At 44.0% G+C, this 14,514-nt stretch overlaps 1 protein-coding gene across 11 annotated transcripts in view; it reads left to right on the forward strand.

Moving 5' to 3' along the window:
* The window catches only part of myo18ab (myosin XVIIIA b), a 189,784-nt gene that overhangs the window by 86,516 nt on the left and 88,754 nt on the right, over positions 1-14,514 (forward strand). For all 11 annotated transcript variants that reach the window (XM_055225936.1, XM_055225937.1, XM_033976697.2 and 8 more), the window contains 4 exons: positions 709-895; positions 1,239-1,446; positions 3,475-3,584; positions 8,193-8,258. In XM_055225936.1, coding sequence (XP_055081911.1) covers positions 709-895; positions 1,239-1,446; positions 3,475-3,584; positions 8,193-8,258 — 571 coding nt within the window. The remainder of the gene's footprint in view (positions 1-708; positions 896-1,238; positions 1,447-3,474; positions 3,585-8,192; positions 8,259-14,514) is intronic.

The following is a 14,514-nucleotide window of genomic DNA, read 5'->3' on the forward strand; positions in this document are numbered from 1 at the left end:
TTAGCTATGTCCATTTATACAAACAGTCTATAGGTGCAGCATTAATCTTGTATAAATGACTGGAGTATGAACTGTTAAACTAATACAAATCATAATATGCACTTCAGAATGTTTATACAAGTTTAAACCACAGTGTTTGCTTAGATGTTTGTGTTAATGTAATTTAATAACTGAATATTCTTGTAGCTCTAATTGCAAGTTGACACTGATCACACTAAGGTTAAATATACAATAGGCTCTGTGCACAATAGCGCCCGGCAACCTCACTGTTAGCGTCACCACTTCCTGTCCAGTTTTATCTCTGTGAGGTTTGTGCCGAGTCACGCTAAAATGAATAAGAAGATCAGGCAGTGGACAAAGAGCTCACAACATGTTAAACGCTACGCAAATAAAAATTAATACTTCACCAGAGACATGTTTGTGTCTCAATGCTAACGCTAATGCTAATGTTAATTTAGAAGCATAATAAAACAACACGACAAACTGAAGTATTCTACATATAAAATTAATTGGGTAGTGTTTATTTTAAGTAATTTGAGTTTTAACAGGTTGTTTATTTTGTTTTCTGGTTTTAATAAGAGTAACCTTTAGCTTTGAGACACAGTGAGCTAGCGAGCGTGCTAATGGTCACAGAGCCTAACACTGGTAAAAACTGAAAAAAAACTGATTTACAGTTTGATCTAATGCACCATCCGCTCTCCTCTGCAGGAAGAACATCAGCGCGTTGTTCATGAGCAGAGCCAGCGGAGCCACGGTCCTGTCCGGGTCCATCGCGGGTTTGGAGGGCAGCTCTCAACTCGCTCTACGGCGGGCCACGAGCATGAGGAAGACTTTTACCACAGGAGTCGCTGCAGTGAAGAAGAAGAGTCTCTGCATCCAGATCAAACTGCAAGTGGTGAGAGCAGAGACCACTGTGGGGAGTGGACCAATCAAATACACCATCTGTTTGTGTGCATTTATAGTTAGAGTTATATTTAGTTGAATTAGACCATTTGATATTTAATTTGAAACTAAAATATGTTTATCAAGACTGGGATTAATTTTAATATTTACAAATCCAACAAGCATAACTTAAAGGGCCCATATTACGCGATTTTCTGTTGATGTTATAACGTTGTTTCCTCATCACAAACAGACATTATAACATAGATCAGAAATACTACGATATGGGCCCTTTTCGTAATTAAACTTGCACATAACATAGAATAATCATATTTGAAATGGCTGTGTCTCGTCAGGATGCTCTGATCGACATGGTGAGACGCTCCAAGGTCCACTTCGTCCACTGCCTCCTGCCCAAGTCGGAGGCGGTGACGGGTGCATCCGACCCCCGGGTGTCCCACGGAGAGAGCCCCGACGCCGGGCTCATGACGCTGGACGTGGGCCTCCTCCGCGCTCAGCTCCGGGGGTCCAAGCTGCTGGACGCTCTGCGCATCTACAGACAAGGTAACAGCTTTAATACTATTTAGTTATGTATCAGATTTTTTTTCCTGATATATCGTATAAGCAGCTCTTAAAGTTAAAACACGTCCGCTGTTTACTGTCTGCATCTAATTAGAAAGCGTTTTACTGTCAGATAATTAGGAAGCGCGCGTTAGCATGCTAGTTGTTAGCTTTACCGTCACGGCAAACTCAACTCTGATGTCTGAAAGTTGTGAAAAGCTCTTATAATTTCATCGTGGTGAATAATTAGAATATTCTGAATGCATAAAATAGGTGAGGAATAACTTTGGACCACTGCAAAAAGTTAAAAATGTACTGGTTCTGTTTTTCACTTTTTAAACTGGTAGAAATGAGATTGCATTTAATTGTAGAAAATAACACCAAAACAATATCTTGATGTTAGTTCAATAGTTGACCAAATAAATAGGCAAATTCAAGCAATGATTTTATTTTATTTTTTTATACTTAGAATCAAAAATGAATCTTGTCAGTGTATCAAAAAGCTATAATAACGCATGTTTAAATCTGCAATTCTACAATACTATGGGAAATGGTCACATCTTATATAGCGTTTTTCCACCTTCCAAGAATAAAACAATTACCGGTAATTATTAATTAAATAATATGGGCCTGTTAATTAAAATAAAAAAGTAAAAACTAGGGATGTACCAATAACTAATAATAATAATATTGTGATCTCGTATCGTCATAAGCCTCTCATTGAGCAGTAATAGCTAAAAGAAAAACAGAGGGAACTACATAGACCATGATCCTTTGCTCTGTTTCGGTGCAGACTACATGAGAAAATAACTGTTATTAAGCACTTTTAAATCTTAATGATTTAATTAATGACAGAACCAAAGTCAAAGGCATTTTAAAAGGAAAAAAAATGAGCATATCCACAATTTGGTTATAGCCTCCACAAAATATCGTAATAAATATCATACTGTGAGATGCAGAACGTGAAAATATTGTATCGAGAGATTTGGATGTCGTTACATTCTTAGTAAAAACGATGAAAAAACAGATGGAAGTTTTTAATACAAGTGGTCTGCGGTCCACTTTATTATTTTCGTCTTATACAAAGGACACTGTAATTATCTCGGCTCTTTTTTCCAGTTTAACCTTCTACTCGCAGACTCCAATTTAAACCCAATTAGCCGTCCATGTCCTCAGCGGATGATATTTAACTGTTTTTTATAAATCATTCAAATAGTTCAAGTAAAGTATTTAAATTGCTTCTTTTGAATCAATACTTGTTTTTAAAGATGGTAACTTAAAAATGGGGTATTATGCAAAATCGCCAAAAAAAACCTACTTTCTAACATGTTATAATGTTGTTCCTTCATCTAAAACATGTCTGAAGAGGTTTTAGACGTCATCCATGCAAGTTTGAGTCATCTAGCGATCTCTCCCAGGCCCTCTTCAAACCCTCCTTATAGTTAGCTGTAAGATTCTGTACAAGGCTCCGCCCACAAGCCTATGTCACCTATGCTTCCACATGACAATTCTCCATAAATATACACAAATGTGATACAAAACTGTGCACTACGACTTCACAAACCTGATGCGATGTGCAGTAGTTTCATTAGTGTAGAGAGCAAAAAGAGGGACGATTCAGAGCATCAAAAAACTTGAAAACTACCACTTCGTGACATCACAAGGTGGAACAGAGCATTTTGAGCTTTGGAGATGTAACAGACTAATAATAAAGTGTGACTCAAACATGCGTGAATGAAACAAAACACAACTCCAGCTCTGTTTTTGAGGAGGTAACAACATTATAACACGACGTAAAGCTACAAGAGTCAATTTCCCGTAATGTAGAACCTTTAACTTTTGACTTGACAAAACCTGTAGACTTTTCCGGTCCTTTCCACCGTGTTCTGTGTTCCTCTCACCCTCCGAAAAGCCTGTAATATTATTCTTTCACACCTGTCAGAGCAGTGTTTCATCTGTGCTGTTTGGGTTTTGAAGTGTTTTTCTGGCTCTAACCTTCGCTGTCTGCTCTGTGTGCCCTCCTCTTCGCAGGATACCCCGACCACATGGTGTTCTCCGAGTTTAGACGCCGCTTTGATGTGCTGGCGCCGCACCTCACCAAAAAACATGGCCGCCACTACATTGTGACGGACGAGAAGAGGGTGAGTGTTCAAACCAGAGGGACGCGATGTTTTTTTTTTTGTTGTTGTTTTTTTTCACGAATGATTGATACAAGTGAACTATTTTGGCTGCTGTTTGATGATGTCGTACTCCCAGTTTTCCCTATTGATTACGTTGTACTTTGCCGTGAAGTATCCAAATGTTCAATCCATAGACTGTATAAAGAAGTGGATTAAGTGAGTGCGACGTCACCCACGGCGTTCGGCTCCAGTCAAACGAAGCTCATCGAGGATAGAGCAGTTATAGCGGCGAATTTAGAGCCGTGTTCCATATTAGGAATTCCGACTGCGACTATCATAGCAACCAAAGAGCCAATCCGAAACAAGGCTGATGAAGTTAACGCCCCTTCCCACCCGTACTGCTGGTTTAGCACAGAGCAGGCACCTCGGAGCGTTGTCAAACTTGTTGCTAACGCTACCGGGAGTGACCTCAGGGGGAGAAGGCGCCTCATTTGTCTGTTACTAATGTCCATATCTTGATTTATGGACACAATAGCGGAAAAAAGGGTTATTTACAGCAGGTTAATACGAACATTTTAAGACCAAAATGATGAGTCTGACAGCAGCAGTTACAGAGAGAGGGACCACAGTTTTTCAATAGAAAGTGAATTGGAGCCAGAGTCGATGGAGCCATAAACGTGCCCATGATCACTTCCTGTTTAGAGCGTTCTGGCTAGCAGGTTAGCTATGTACATTTATTTATACAGTGTGTGGTTGAACCTGATCGACAGTGGCTCAGTTGGTAGAGCGTTTGTCCACTGATCCGAAGGTTGCGGTTCGAATCCCGTTCTCGAAACATCCGGATTCCCGTTGAGTTTGCAGCGGTCCAAGTTATTCCTCACTTTCCTTATGCATTCAGAACACCCTCATTATTCACCGCGATGAGTTTATAAGCGCTTTTCACAACGTTCAGAGACGTGACCGAAAAGCTAGCAACAAGTAGCATGCTAATGTGCACTTCCTGATTATCGGATCGAAAAAACGCTTTCTAATTCGATACAGACAGTGCACAGTAGACTTTAACTGTTCTGAGGCAGGACAAACTTTCCTCAGATACTTGGAAAAACTCTGGTACAGGACTTTTAAGTCGTAGTTTCTTGTGTTTTTAAACCCCGCGCTTGTTGACAGTTGTGAGTAATAGCGCCCCCTCCTGTTCAAACCGTCTTATCTCCGCGCGAGTTTAATTGGCTGCGGCCTCATTTAGAGACGTCGAAAACCCCTCCACAAATAACCTCCCGCTCTGAACCCGTTCTTATATTTTTAACTCTAATCACCAGGTACCTCTCCTCTGGGCTGTCTTCTTCTGTATTAATTATGAAGCGAGCGCAAGGCCTTTGTAACAATTAATTACCGTCGCTAGGAATAACGTGTTTTTTTTGTTTTTTTTCCCTGTTTTTTTTTTTTTTTAGGTCGTTAACTGCATTTTACTTCTAGTGCCTCATTATTTTGAAGCTTTGTGGTTTGGTCGCAGTTTAAAACCTTCCCTACGGAGTTAATAATTGTCCTCGTGAGTATAGAGGTTGATCAAACACGAGCGAGTGGGACTTAATACAAAAATAGGAATTCCAGATGGGAAGCAAGTTGGAATTTTACCCATTGCCACATTTGGTTATACCTCCCAAATAACTGCATGAATTAGCCGATAATGTCATGATACTAAAATTTCGATATTAAGGTATAGACTTGATATTTGGTACCGATTCGCATATCACGATCACGATAAAAACACGCTTTCTTTAGATGATACAATGTGATTTTCAACATTAAATGGTAATACAGTGGTCCCTCGTTTATAGCGGAGGTTACGTTCTAAAAATAACCCCCAATAAGCGAAATCCGCGAAGTATCAGCTTTATTTTTTACAATTATTCTATGTTTTTTTGCTGTAAAACCCCTCACCACACACTTTATACTTTATACACTTTTCTCATAGGGACATTAACATTTTCTCACATTTCTCTCTCGTTTAAACTCTCTCAAAGTTCAAACCTTCGTCGGCGTCTTTGTCGGTGCGGAACGTTTCGTCGACATTGTGGGTTTTGTCGGGGAGAAAACAAATTGCAAACGTACAGCACTTCAGAGTCACACTGCGACACAACGTTTATGTAAATTTGTCTGAACACATTCCGTACTGGACAGGAGACACGGCACGGAGGAGACTGATGGACAATGGTCTACAGTCCAACAGCCAATCAGGACGCACGACACAATGGTCTACAGTCCAACAGCCAATCAGGACGCACGACACAATGGTCTACAGTCCAACAGCCAATCAGGACGCAGGACACAATGCACGCTCATACGAAATTGCACTAAAAGAATTCTGCGAAACAACGAGACCGCGAAAGGTGAACCGCGATATAGTGAAGGACAACTGTACTTTCTGCCCTGTCCCTTTGTCAAACTTTAGAGCCCATTGTGGCCCGTGTGTCTAAAAGTTTGCTCAGCTCTGGGATAGTCACTTTAAACACATCCGAGTGTGTGATCTGTGTGATCCGTAGCAATGTGCAGAGGAAGATCGAACCTATTGATAATCATTTTGTGTCTGTCTAATGAGGACAGGCTGCATGACACTCCCACTCCACCGACTTGGACATGGGTCTACTGCAGTAAGCTTCAGGCGTGTCCTTTAAACCTGCACCTTTTACAGGCTTTGGGCTGTAGAGTTTAATACGCTCACATTAAAACTTGAAACTGATGTCGTTAAAACGCGAAACTAAAGTCGTTAAAAACCTTTAATGACGTTTTAACGAGAAAATTTTCCCGTTTGAGCTTTATACTTTCTCATAATAACGAAAAAGTCTTCATCCACATTTTATCAGCTCTACTCTTCTGTACAACTGTTATCAGCAAAGGCTTTGTGCGATTTGAACACGTTTACCTCGTATCTGGGGACACAAGTAGGTCACGTTTATGAGATTTAACATCAAATTCCTTTTAAGATACATGACCGAACTTGTTTTAGCAATAACAAACCCAACATCATTACATTTTAAAGCGTATACCTCCTGCATATCACTTCTGCTGCTTTCCTTCCCGCAGACAGGGGAGCCGGAGTGAGCCTGAAACTCCAGCTATAATTGGGGAAATAATAGAAGTGACAGTTCAGAGTCGTCCCACACTGTCTCCGCGTCTCTGCCCAACGATATGAGACCGCCTTGGCAGTTCACAGATGGTTTTAGCTGCGAGGAGACTTAAAACACCCCTCCCCGTGTCTGTCCTGTCTGTATATATATGTCCCCGAAGACCAGAATCACCATTTTAATGTCCTACGGTGAGAACGCAGTGCAGTTTGTCAGGTGCAAAGAGAAGTGAAAGTTACACAGCCAAAGCAGACTCTGTCAAAACTTTCCGCAGCAAGTTTTAACGCGGAAAATTAGGTTTTACAAGCCTGGAAGAGCGGTGGAAGCAAAATGGGTGAAGTTGCGACTAAACTGGGAAAGATCAAACTAGTGTTGTCATGATGCTAAGAAATAGACTCGATACCGATTGTGATACTACACTTAGAATAAAAACACTTTCTTTAGACAATGGAATGTGATTTTTTGTTAGTATCTAGTTTGATTTTCTGACTTACTTTCTTACTGTTTCTTACTGACAATTTTGCAAAACTTTGTGAATCAGCTGCTGTTAATTTAACACTAGAAGAACTAAACTATTCTCCATAAATATACAAAACAATACACTACAACTTCACAAACCTGATGCAATGTGCCGTAGTTTCATTAGCGGGGTGCGCGCTGATTGTGCTGTGATAGTGCACTGAAGGGGGAGTGACTTAGCACGGAGAGTAAAAGGGGGAAAGTTCAAAAACATCAAAAACTAATCTTATAAAACATGTTCATTTGTCGTTTTTGGTGAATATAGCATTTTATAGCATTAATACCCCATAGAAGTAAATACCTCCTCTTTAATACCCCATAGAAGTAAATACCTCCTCTTTAATACCCCATAGAAGTAAATACCTCCTCTTTAATACCACATAGAAGTAAATACCTCCTCTTTAATACCCCATAGAAGTAAATACCTCCCTTTTAATAACCCATAGAAGTAAAATACCTCCTCTTTAATACCCCATAGAAGTAAATACCTCCTCTTTAATACCACATAGAAGTAAAATACCTCCTCTTTAATACCCCATAGAAGTAAATACCTCCTCTTTAATCCCACATAGAAGTAAATACCTCCTCTTTAATACCACATAGAAGTAAATACCTCCTCTTTAATACCCCATAGAAGTAAATACCTCCTCTTTAATACCACATAGAAGTAAATACCTCCTCTTTAATACCACATAGAAGTAAATACCTCCTCTTTAATACCCCATAGAAGTAAATACCTCCTCTTTAATACCCCATAGAAGTAAAACACCCACTTCATCCATAAACCAGGACAAAATATCCACATTTTAATAGTTAAAAGGTTAATTCAGACTTGATTTCTGACCTGTCTTTCCAGCTCAGTGTTGAACTATCGGCTCTTATGTTTTGTGTAAACATCTCAACATATAAAACCAGATTTAAAATGTGTATATGCATCATTTTTATTTTTATGAACTGTCAATTTAAGTAAATGTTTGTTTGTTTTCAGGCTGTGGAGGAGCTGCTGGAGTCTCTGGACCTGGAGAAGAGCACATACCACATGGGGCTGAGTCGAGTGCGTACAGCTTTTATTTATTTATTACATCTTAATTAAGTTTATCCGTTTATGTTGTCAGATTTGAAAACTACCACTTCATGACAACACAAGGTGGAACGTGGCATTTTGAGCTTTGCAGATGTAACAGACTAATAATAAAGTGTGACTCAAACGTGTGTGAATGAAACAAAACACAACTCCAGGTCTGTTTTTGAGGAGGTAAAAGCATTATAACGTGACTTAAAGCTGACAAGAGTTTAGTGTAATATGGAACCTTTTACTGCACGAGACAAACCAGGGCTAATCTTGGGGGTGGAACAGGGCAGGCTGATGGTTTTCTTAATGAGATTTCAGAATATCGCCGTGTTAAAGAGCAGACGCCACCTCGAGCTGCCAATTAGCGAAAGTTTCAGTTTAACCTTGTCTCTCATTCATTTATATTACGGCTAATCGCAGTTATTGGATTTTATATTCGCCGAAGCAGAGGACACAGAGAGGCCTCCTACACAGACACAACCCACGCAACAATTACACTGGAGTTTGAAATACAAGGTGAAGTTTAAGGTTTATACGCATGTAGACATAAGGTAAATTCATGACAGAAATTTGATTATATATAAAATAAGCAGGTTTAGCAGAGAGCGCGCACTTAGCAACCTCGGGCTTAATACGAACATTTAAGACCCAAATAACGAGTCTGACAGCAGCAGTTACAGACAGAGGGGCAACAGTTTTTCAATGTAAAGTGAATTGGAGCGAGAGTCGACGGAGCCGGACGTGCGCTCATGATCACTTCCTATTTGTAACATGGCGGCTGCTAGCATGTTAGCTGTGTCCATTTATATATACAGTTTGTGTGTATTGTACAAGCAGCTCTCGAGGTCAGAATAAGTCAGCTGCACACTGTCTGCATTTAATTATAATATTGTATTGTCAGATAATTGGGAAGTGCACATTAGCTTGCTAGTTGTTAGTTTCACCGTCATTGTGAAAAGTGCTAATAACCCTCTTTGTTTAACCTCTTTAGCGTCACGTTCACCACATTCATCCCCTGCTCTTCCTGGTGTCAGGACAGATATAGCAGCCCTCAGAGACTGTGCTCTGTGGCCTGTCTCTGCTACGTTATGATGTATGAATGTGTCCTGTGTCTCCTCCTGCTCCTCTTTTCTGTATCGCTCCCTCTCTCCCTCCCTCTCTCTGTCTCTCTCCCTGTCTCCTTCTCTTCCGCACTCTCTGGCTACCTACCTCTTCCTCCTTCTATATCCCTCTATACCTGGCTTTCTCTGTCTCTCGCTTTCTCCTTCCCCCCTCTCTCTTCCTCCCTTGATCTCCCTCTCCCTCTATACCTGCATCTTTCTCCCTCCCTTTCTCTCTTTCTCAATACCCTCTCTCTCTTCCTCCCTCGATCTCCCTGTTGTCCGCTATACCTTCCTCTCTCTCTCCTTCTTTATCTTCATCCCCCTGTCCCTCTCTCTCCCTCTTTACATGCCTCTCTCTCCCTCGCTCTCCGTCTTTCTCCAACCCCCCCCTTCCTCCCTTGATCTCCCTCTTCCTCTATATCTGCCTCTTTCTCCCTCTCTCTCTCCCTCCCCCAATCTTTCTTTCTTTCTCCCCCTTCCTTCCGTCTTTCTCTCCTTCTCTCTCCACCCCTTCTCTCTCACCTCTCTGGTTCTATCTCCCTCTTTCTACCCCTTTCTCTGCCTCTCTCTATATTCCCCTTCCATCCCTCTCTCTCCCTCTCGTTCTCTCCTCTGTCTCTCTCTCCTTCCTCCTCTCTCCCCTTCTCTTTCTCTCCTCGGTCTCTCTCTCCTTCCTCCTCTCTCCCCCTCCTCTCTCTCTCCTCTGTCTGCCTCTCCTTCCTCTCTCTCTCCCCCTCCTCTTTCTCTCCTCTGTCTCTCTCCTTCCTCCTCTCTCCCCCTTCTCTCTTTCTCCTTTGTCTGTCTCTCCTTCCTCCTCTCTCCCCCTCCTCTTTCTCTCCCCTCCTCTTTCTCTCCTCTGTCTCTCTGTCCTTCCTCCTCTCCCCCCTCCTCTTTCTCCCCTCTGTCTCTCCCTCTCCACTTAATCTCCTCTTTCTCACCTCTGTCTCTCCCTCTCCTCTTTCTCTCCTCTGTCTCTCCCCCTCCTCTTTCTCTCCTCTGTCTCTCTCCCTCCTCTTTCTCTCCTCTGTCTCTCCCTCTCCTCTTTCTCTCCTCTGTCTCTCCTCTCCTCTCCCTCTCCTCTGTCTCTCCCTCTCCTCTTTCTCTCCTCTCCTCTCCCTCTCCTCTTTCTCTCTGTCTCTTTCTCTCCTCTGTCTCTCCCTCTCCTCTCCCTCTCCTCTCCTCTGTCTCTCCTCTTTCTCACCTGTCTCTCCCCCTCCTCTGTCTCTCCCTCTCCTCTCCTCTCCTCTCCTCTCCTCTCCCCCTCCTCTGTCTCTCCCTCTCCTCTTCTCTCCTCTCCTCTCCTCTCCCCCTCCTCTCCCTCTCCTCTCCTCTCCTCTCCTCTCCTCTCCCCCTCCTCTCCCTCTCCTCTCCTCTCCCTCTCCTCTCCTCTCCTCTCCCCCTCCTCTCCCTCTCCTCTCCTCTTTCTCTCCTCTCCTCTGTCTCTCCTCTCCTCTCTCTCCTCTCCTCTTTCTCCTCTCCCTCTCTTCTCCCTCTCCTCTCCTCTCCCTCTCCTCTCCTCTCCCCCTCCTCTCTCCTCTCTCCTCTCTTCTCCCCCTCCTCTCCCTCTCCTCTCCTCTTTCTCTCCTCTGTCTCTCTCCCTCCTCTTTCTCTCCTCTGTGTCTCCCTCTCCTCTTTCTCTCCTCTCCTCTCCCTCTCCTCTTTCTCTCTGTCTCTTTCTCTCCTCTGTCTCTCCCTCTCCTCTCCCTCTCCTCTCCACTTTCTCTCCTCTCCCTCTCCTCTCCCTCTCCTCTCCTCTCCTCTTTCTCTCCTCTCCCTCTCCTCTCCCCCTCCTCTCCTCTCCCTCTCCTCTTTCTCTCTGTCTCTTTCTCTCCTCTGTCTCTCCCTCTCCTCTCCCTCTCCTCTTTCTCTCCTCTCCCTCTCCTCTTTCTCTCCTCTGTCTCTCCTCTTTCTCTCCTCTGTCTCTCTCCTCTCCCTCTCCTCTCCCTCTCCTCTGTCTCTTTCTCTCCTCTGTCTCTCCCCCTCCTCTTTCTCTCCTCTGTCTCTCTCCCTCCTCTTTCTCTCCTCTGTCTCTCCTCTTTCTCTCCTCTGTCTCTCCCTCTCCTCTGTCGCTCCTCTTTCTCACCTGTCTCTCCCCCTCCTCTGTCTCTCCCTCTCCTCTCCTCTCCTCTCCTCTCCCCCTCCTCTCTCCTCTCTCCTCTCCTCTTTCTCTCCTCTCCCTCTCCTCTCCTCTGTCTCTCCCTCTCCTCTCCCCCTCCTCTCCTCTCCTCTCCTCTGTCTCTCCTCTGGTGGTGACAGATGTTCTCCAGGGGCTCATAGTTCAGGGACAGACCCAGGGGAGCAGAGTTTAGCCCTGGTTAAAGTCAGTGGAGAATCTGGGTCACGTTCAGAGCACAGGCCTGTACAGTGAGTAAGAAAGAAATGTGCCTTTAACAAAACTAAAGCATCGTTTATACTTTAGAACGGCACAAAAGGCTCATTTGGAGGCTAAAGGTTTTGGCAGAGTTGGGAAGTTAAAATTGGGAAACTTATATTGTGATCGTAGACTGTGTAAAGAAGTGAACTAAGTGAGTGCGACGGGTTTGTCAAATGAAGCTCATCGAGGCTAGCAGTTACAGCGGCTAATTTGAAGCTAGTTTCATATTTAGAATTCCGACTGCGAGTATCATAGCAACCAAAGAGCCAATCCGGAGCGAGGCTGTTGAAGGTAACGCCTCTTCCCGCCTGCACCGCTGGTTTAGCAGAGAGCGGGCATTTTAGCAACACTGTCAATTTAAACCTGTTGCTAACGCTAGTGAGAGCGACCTCGGGGGAATGACGGCGGCTGATTCGTCTGTTATTAATGTTCATATCTTGATTTGCGAAATAAAAACGCCGGAATCATGTAGAGCGAGTTAATACAGAACAAAATGAGGAGTCTGACAGCAGCAGTTACAGAGAGAGGAGCGGCGGTTTTTCAATAGAAAGTGAACCGGAGCCAGAGCTTGTTTGTAACGCAGCGGCTAGCAGGTTAGCTCTGTCCATTTATATAGAGTCTATGGTTGTTATTCAGGCTAAAGTAACGGATAATCTGATAGAAATAAGATTCAACTTCAATGTATTTAACTTCATACGTTGACATAGTAGGTTTGTGGTTCAGTCCTCACAGCGAGAAAGTTCTGGGTTCATTTCTTCCGCGTGGAGTTCGCAAACTTGGAAACTTCTTCTACCTCACATAAAAGTGATCGATGGGTTTGGTACTGGCCGACACTTTCTGGATTATTCACATTCGAGGACTCCAGGACTAAACCGGACTCAAACCACGACCGAGCCCGGGACCTTAAGTCACTCAAACTCCCCTTTAAATATACGCTTTTGTACCGAGTCTTGTGCGCTCATTCTCATTCAGAACAGAAGTAGCCGTGTCCGCTTTGGTCGTTTGTCACCGGAGATAGCAGAGGCTCGTACAGACAGCTCCATAAAGCCCCCCGCTCCACGCCGCACCGCATTAGGCGAAGGCGCAGGGGGCGTTCAGGTGCAGAGCCGCCGTGGGGGAATTGGAGTTTTCCCCTCGTTAGGTGAAAGGACCGCGCCGAGATATCGATCCGCCGCCTGTTTTCAAAAGGAAGGTCAGAATATTTGAATTAATAAAAGTACGTTGAGAAGGAGCCGGCCAATTTAGTGGGCAGAGAATGTACACTGGAGGCGCGGCTGGCAGCGCTGGTTCCCAAAAGTTGTTCGTTAGCAACTTTTTTATCAGGTTTGGCAGTGAAAAATATAGTGTTTTTGGTTTATTTGATGAGAGAGAAAGTAGACGTCTTTATTAAGCAGATATTTAAGGTCCCATATGACACAAAATTGACTCTTGCGAGCTTTAAGTCATGTTATAAAATCAAAAACATCGATTTCATTCACACACGTTGGAGTAATCTTGTATGATACACTCTGTTCCACCTTGTGATGTCACGAAGTGGTCGTTTTCAAATTCGCAGCTACATTTTATCTTTTAGTTCAGTAGAGATCGGCAATTCCAAAGCTGAACGAATTCAAATGATTCTAGTGAAGGTGTGTGGAGTTTAAAAACACAGCGGAGCACTTCCTGTATCACCGCGTGACATCATAAGGTGGAACAGGGCGTTTTCTGTTTGAAAGAAGAAAGGGTTTTAAAGGTGTGTTAAACATGTGTGGATAAACAAAACACAACTCCAGGTCTGTTTGTGACGAGAAGATCACATTATAGCGTAACATCTGAAAACGGTGTAATACGGGCCCTTTAATGATGTCATAACGTGGAGGGCGGGGTCTATTTAGCTCTAAAGAAGCTCTCCAAACTTCTGATTCACAAATGTTGATTTCTGAATATCTGTTAAGAGATATTAACCAGAATCCAGCTCAAAACATCTGCAGTCTGACAGTTAAACGGCTCATTCCAGCACTAGGCTCCTCTTGGCTCCTTATTCCCTCTTTCTTACTGAAGAGAAGTTAAAACTCCCACTCGCTCCGTAGCCTCAGTCCCACCGTCCTCTAAAGGATCCACTTGGAAAGATCCACTGACAATGAATGGAGCTAGAAGTGCCTCTCTCTGCCATCTCTCCTCCTCCTCCGTGTCTCCTCCTCTGTCTCTCCTCTGTCTCTCCTCTGTCTCTCCTCTGTCTCTCCTCCTCTGTCTCTCTTCTGTCTCTCCTCCTCTGTCTCTCTTCTGTCTCTCCTCCTCTGTCTCTCTTCTGTCTCTCCTCCTCTGTCTCTCTTCTGTCTCTCCTCCTCTGTCTCTCCTCCACCGTCGCTCCTCCTCTGTCTCTCCTCTGTCTCTCCTCTGCCGTCTCTCCTCCTCTGTCTCTCCTCCACCGTCTCTCCTCCTGTCTCTCCTCTGCCATCTCTCCTCCTCTGTCTCTCCTCCACCTTCTCTCCTCCTCTGTCTCTCCTCCTCTGTCTCCCCTCCTCCGTCTCTCCTCCTCCGTCTCTCCTCCACCGTCTCTTCTCCTCTCTCTCTCCTCCACCTTCTCTCCTCCTCTGTCTCTCCTCCTCTGTCTCTCCTCCTCTGTCTCTCCTCCTCTGTCTCTCCCCCTCCGTCTCTCCTCCTCTGTCTCCCCTCCTCCGTCTCTCCTCCTCCGTCTCTCCTCCTCCGTCTCCCCTCCTCTGTCTCTCCTCCACCTTCTCTCCTCCTCCGTCTCTCCTCCTCCGCCTCTCCTCCTCCGTCT

The sequence above is a fragment of the Periophthalmus magnuspinnatus genome, chromosome 13, assembly GCF_009829125.3.
Source record: "Periophthalmus magnuspinnatus isolate fPerMag1 chromosome 13, fPerMag1.2.pri, whole genome shotgun sequence".
NCBI classification, from domain to species: Eukaryota; Metazoa; Chordata; class Actinopteri; order Gobiiformes; family Gobiidae; genus Periophthalmus; species Periophthalmus magnuspinnatus.